This window comes from Fopius arisanus, unplaced genomic scaffold (genome assembly GCF_000806365.1).
Source record: "Fopius arisanus strain USDA-PBARC FA_bdor unplaced genomic scaffold, ASM80636v1 scaffold00078, whole genome shotgun sequence".
Classification (NCBI taxonomy): domain Eukaryota; kingdom Metazoa; phylum Arthropoda; class Insecta; order Hymenoptera; family Braconidae; genus Fopius; species Fopius arisanus.
Window position 1 is genome coordinate 430,281 of NW_011887817.1, and position 6,303 is coordinate 436,583.

Genomic DNA, 6,303 nt, shown 5'->3' on the forward strand with positions numbered 1-6,303 from the left:
CAAAAAACAGCAACTGTCAAAATATAATAAATCTAATATTTCATCCAGTAAGTTACAGTCACCCACAAGAAATGCTAAAAGACTGGTACTGCCCTGATGCCCTGAAGCCCTCCATCAGTCACTGCTGCAAGCCACTGGCCTCTCGTTTTCGGACAGGTCTTCTAGGGGGTAATGCCTGGTCCTCGAGGTCACTCCCACACTTACGCCTGCGTCGTCTCTTCAACGTGGCATCACCTTTAGCCAACGTATCTTTATTCCCATTAATTTCCTCTCTGAGTGCATCAATGGGTGTCAGCCTGTTAGACAGTTCCCTCTCCTCGTTACCCCTAAATCTCGACGGATGATTACGTTTCCTGACAGGTCTGCGAGCAGCAATACTCTCCCCCTCGTCATTCTCCTTGTCCCCCCTTCCCGACCCATTAGCCTCCGCATCACTGCTATCATCATCGCAAAAGTCATGAGCAATAGTCATTGCCAAAATTCTCGCCTCACTCATCCTCCTTTCCTCCTCCAAACTCAATTTAGCTCTTTTCAAACTCCCTTTGTTCCCCTGATCGTCATCGGTCTCAGGATCAGTCGTCTGATCATAAACCGATTGGCTTTCTCCCCTGGTAATTTCATTACTAATTGTATTATCCACTGATGCTCTAGGTAATTCATCGATTATTTTATCCATTTTCTTTGGACTCGAGCTGTTGTCACTCATGCCAAGAGCCAGGAAATTCATGGGGTGCTCACTGGTGTAGGTCTGAAGGAGACAGGAGTCATTCGAGTCATTGTTTTGGAAGGCATTCTCAAATATATCTTTGCTCCATTTATCTGGACTCTTCACGATATTTTCATTATTTTCATGATCTTCATTGTGTTCATTATTTTCAGTAGTTTCATGATTTTCACTGTTTTCATTATGTGCACTATTTTCATCATTATCGTTATTCTCATTAACACTCTGATTATCACTGATGAGTGAACGCCTGACAGGAGGTTTCGGTGTCTTTCTGCTCTTTATTTGCTTGATCAAATTATCGAATTTATCCTTGTTGGATTCGAGGTACTCTCGTTGCGCTGCTTCGATGACGTTTTGATTAGAGTTCCTGGAGATATTGAGTCTGGAAGCACTTGACTTTGCCGCCTGAGTCTTTCTCTCGAGCTCCTCCTCATCCTCACATTGTTTCAGAAGCTCCTCAATACTCCTGGGTGATATTTTATCGCATTCTGCGTTGTAGAGGGTGCAGTAGCGGTGATATCTGTTCTCCAGGGTCTTTCTGTCGCCTCGGATGGAGAGATTCAGGAGTTTCAATTTTTTCTTAAGCTCGGTGTCCTTCATCAGGCAGAACACAAGTTTGGGAAGAGGTTTTCGTTTAGTCTCGACTCTTGGGGGACGATTTGGTTCGGTCTGGCGCTTCAAGCAGTCGTCCAGGTGCCGATTTATGTGGAGCTCTGATATTTTCACTCTGCAAACAGGACAAGGGACGAGGGTTCTGGTAGTTTCAAACTTTGGGGACTTTGAGGTGAAGAAGGAGGCGACCTTTGAGGTGCCACTTGTACTGGGACTGCACAGGGATTTGAATGGGGGCTGGGGGAGTTTGGGAGAGTCGTCTGGTGGTGTTTCTGGCTTTGGACGGAAATCTGGGGATTTTTGGTGGTTGGATCGTGCTGGACGCACTGGTGGTGATATCGGGGACGTTTGAGCATCGTCCAGAAGGACACGTTTTGCCCCTGAAATGCAGGTGACTAATCTGTCCCGGATCTTTGAGAAGTAGAGGATTATCTCGTCGAGGATTCGATTAGTGTGTAAATCCTTCTCAAAGGTGTCTTGAAAACATGCTGGGCACTGATTCTTGTAGTGCAGGTACTTTCTGATGCAGAGGGAACAGTCTGAAAACAGAGGGGTGTAGGAATTTAGCGTTATCAAAAGTAGTGTTTTTATTCATGACCCTTTGCCTTTTCGAAATTCCATATTAGCCCAAATAATTATTTCTACTGGAGGTTCTACTGTAAAAACAAAAATACTTACAATTGTGGGAACATGGGGTCATTACCGACGTCTCCATGTAGTCGTAACATATTCCACAGACAAGAAGTTCCTCGATTCTCTGAAATTTAAAAATAGTTCGAGTTGAAGAAGGCAATGGCAAAATAGTACAGGGTTAGAACAAAGAGAATTTGTTGTAATTTGGTTGATCCCTGAACTCGGAGTTTATTTTGATTCCCAGCTGGTGATAAATTATTCCGGACTTACCTTCAGATCAGAATATTCTGACGGCCAGATGATCTCCGAAAACTTTCCCATTTTTCACTCATTTAAATGACAAAATATAGGCTCGAAATCAATTAGGTTAGGTCACAAATGCATACGTGGAAGCTTAAAAATATTAGGGAACACGAAATTCAGTGAATATTATGAATTTCCTGGTTGTTAACAAGAACTTATGAAAGTAAATAATCCACTAAGTGTCAACAAAAATATAATTTACAAATAAAACACCTCTGCCGTTCGTCAACTGATGCGCGTCATTTCTGTACTCTTTTTTACGCGCGAAAGTCTAGATTTTTATTTTGTATAGAAAACAGTGCCTCTGGGGTTGGACAATTAGAATTCTATAATAAGACAGTAAAATTAAGCTGGCATTGTTCTCAATTACCGATTTATCTTATGAATTTTCGATTTAAAGTGGAGGGATGAAAAGAATTTTTTTAACTGTCTTAATTTTCGAAAAAATACTCTTTTTATCATTTTTTCAAAAATTCATGGCTTCCATTTTATCGGTGCATAAATAATTTCCTAAAAAAATTATCTGTTGAAATCTTCATGAATATCTCCTGATTATGCAGGACAGTATTAGATAAGAAGCCGACGCGTTATGGCTTTATCTTCATTAGATTATTCTTCAACAGTCGGTAATTCAGTTTCGATCTTCAGTGGATCAATATTCGAAAAATTGTTCTCAAGTCTAACGCCAGATCTTCAACCCCAAAAAACTGTTTAATCATCTGACGAATCACCAGTAATTAACATACTTCTTATAATAATCTTATAAAAATAAGAGCAACAACTGAATTCTACCATTTATTAATGTCAATTGCTCCTTTTATTATTCTTCTTTTAAAAAGACAAAAAAAAATCGTTTTCTCTATTTCCTGTTCATCTCTATTCCTCCAAAATTTGTCATTTTTTTATTTCCTCGATTTTGATTGAAATTGAATTCATTTATAAACTTCAAAAATTTTTGACTGGTTTCAAAAATAATTTTTTTTACAGTAACTCACCAAAAAATGTTATGAAATACTTCAATGAAAAATTCTTTAAAAATCCGTTGCGATATCTAGTTAATCGACTCGGAAAATATAAATAACAACAATAATCATTGTATCGATATGCGCGAAAAATTGCCCAAAATTCATACTTTCGAATTATTTGACTTCTGAACATGTCGCATTCTATTCCGATTAGATTCGACTAGAGCTCAAAACGATAATTTCAATTTTGATATAATTATTAACAAAACGATTTATGTATATATATATATTGAAGCAGCAATTCCGTCGTTGTCTTCCAATGAATGAAAATCCCACCCCTAAATAAATCCCCATAACTTCGCACCTCATTACATTAATTCCCCCATTACCCCAGGAATCATGATCCACCCGAATAAAGTACGACAGAAAAGCCGGTGAAAGTACCGCTAGATCATTAGAATTTCCCTCCACAAGCGATAAAATAAATATGCAGCAACACTAAATGCAGTATCTTGGGATGAGTGAGTACCTATCATACCCGGAGAAAGGGAGTGAGGAGGTGGTGAGGAAGGAATGGGGATGGGCAAGTGAAGGTAGAAAGTGGAGGAAGGAACGCAGAGTCATGGCTCCTGAGATAAATAACCGGGCAGTAATTGCGTGCAGAGCGATACCATATTTCATACGCGCTATAAGCCATAACTTAGAAGGCAATTACCGTGAGTACGTAATTTATCATCGCACGCCGGCGGAAGCCATGACGGCCGCGAACGGTGGCAGAAGAGGGTGGTTTGGGTTATGCCCCAGTGGTGTTTTCCTCCTCTGTTTTGATGGCAATGAGGAAACTACCTGCAAGGATCAAGGGGATGCTCACTCCACAAGTGTAGATTACCCCCCTCCCGTAATCCCACTAGAATAAGAAATGATAATAATAATCCATTTTTCAAACAGCTCGTCGTCCGCTGGAATTACGACCGATCCGATTTTTATTACACATAAATAATGGCTCCACCGTCAGTCCTCCATTTATACATCATTTGCGGTGGAGAGAAAGAAAAAAAAAACCAACACTCAGGTATGATTTTTAATTGCCTCATTATTTGCCGTCTAGGTGATGAATTGATTCTTAGAAAACTGGTAATTTAGCAACGCCGACTGGCAGGTATCTCGAGACTACATATTATCCCGTCATTATTTCAACGTTTATTGCGCGATTTCATTCGGCGATGATGGGACTCTTTGCTACTGGCGAATTATGCTAGATGGCGTTGGGTTTCTTACAAGAGAAATTCTCAGCAATTCACTTGAAATACTTCATCCCGCCGCGCCGGCTTTTCAACGTGAAGCTATCAGGTTGTTTTATCAAACAACTTCATAAAGTTATGAGGGGAGGACCTGAAGAAACTGCCTTCTAAAGACCATCCGTGTGGTTGTGTGGATGACTGATATTCTGTGAAAACTCATATTATTCTCGCTTATTCCATTTACTTCGCTCATTTATATTGTAATCTCGTAAGCGAAGTATATTCGTAATTAACAAATTGAATAACCTGAATTTAAGATGTAAATAATCCCACCGATATATTGTAAACAAATATTAATCTTATGAGTTGTTTAATCGAACAATTCCATGAAACTGAATATAATCTGCAATTAAAGGCCGCATTGTAGTCGTTTATTTATTTATTTATCCCCTAGTACAGGAAAATGTCGGAAACAGGCGGCATGAACAGTAGTAATACGAGAAATAAGAAACATTGTAAATATAATAGTCATTAGTGGAAGAAGGAGAAAATAAAAATGAGAAAATATTAACGGTGCGGTAACATAATCTTAATGGAACATTTGTGGGTTCTTCGCTCGTCAATCGAGTATAAAATTGAACAACTTCATTGTGGCGAAGCGAGTTTGCGAAGTGGAGTTATCAGATTGTTCGATCAAATAACTTCATAAAGTTATGACCGAAAGACTAGATGAAACTGGATAGTACGTGAAAAATCTTCACTAGAAAGTCATATCGCGGTTGTTTATTGATCTATTTTTTATTTTTTCCAGTTGAAGTGATGAACGTGAGAAATTACTAATCGGTCCAGATTGATTTTCTTCTGCCGCGGTACCCCTCGTCATTTCAAAGTTCGCAAATATAAAAAAAATGTTATTTTTGATGAATTTAATTTGAAATTCGTTTTTAATGGAAACTGAATGCTTCTCTCCCCGTCCCCGAACATAAGTACCGATTAATTCCGATTGGAGAAGCCGAGCCCCAGGTGTGGCAATATCAGTAATAACGGGGATTCCCAATACTATTTATCCCGGAGCGATTACGATGCGACCAGCGGATCGGAGTGAAAACAGCCTGCAGCATCATCGGCCACATGATATCAGCGGGTGGAGGAGAGCACTAAGCACTGGTGAATCTCTGCTGAGAGCCCCAGGCAGTGGCAACTCGCTATCTTTTATCCCTGTCCCAGGATATCCCCTGAATATGTGTGTACCGAGGGTCCAAGCAGTGTCCTCGAGGGACTCGAACGGATTAATTACTAAGCCCCGCAAAAGCTAGCAACAAGGAGACCACAGCGACCTCACGACAATGCAGTGTCCACAGCTAATATTACTGGAGGCGTAAGGTTCAAGTGTAGTTGGTTGAAACACTGGTACTACAGGCAGACTAAAGAGGTGGTTGTGATTGTGGAGGGTGGGAAAGAGGTGCGGTAGTGGCGTGCGCCCGACCACCAGTGGGGACTCCATCGTGGCCAGGCGTAATGCGCCTTGAATTATGTCCACAGGGAAAATGCCTACTCGGCCGTGGTTAACTACGCTTGTACAGCCTCCACCCAACCCCCATGGTTATACCAACTATAACATGAATCCCAGTAGTTCCTGGGGTTTTCCATTCGGTCCACTACCTATTTCTACACATTCTATTACAAGATAAACTTTCATGATGACTTTTTGGTGTGGGGCCAAAGGGCTTTAAGCGCAAAAGTGACTATTGGGGTTATGGTAATTTTCCGAGGGTCAAATGGTGAAAATGGTTTCGTGCTCTTGAAGATTAAATCGCGGGGG

At 40.5% G+C, this 6,303-nt stretch overlaps 1 protein-coding gene across 1 annotated transcript; it reads right to left on the reverse strand.

The window, feature by feature from the left end:
- Positions 1-14: 14 nt before the first annotated feature.
- LOC105270117 (E3 ubiquitin-protein ligase RAD18-like) lies at positions 15-2,539 on the reverse strand. The gene is made up of 3 exons (XM_011310842.1): positions 2,243-2,539; positions 2,018-2,096; positions 15-1,878 (listed from the first exon to the last, which is right to left on the reverse strand). The coding sequence occupies exons 1-3, from the start codon at positions 2,291-2,293 to the stop codon at positions 119-121; spliced, it is 1,890 nt and encodes a 629-aa protein (XP_011309144.1). The 5' UTR covers positions 2,294-2,539; the 3' UTR covers positions 15-118.
- Positions 2,540-6,303: the final 3,764 nt, after the last annotated feature.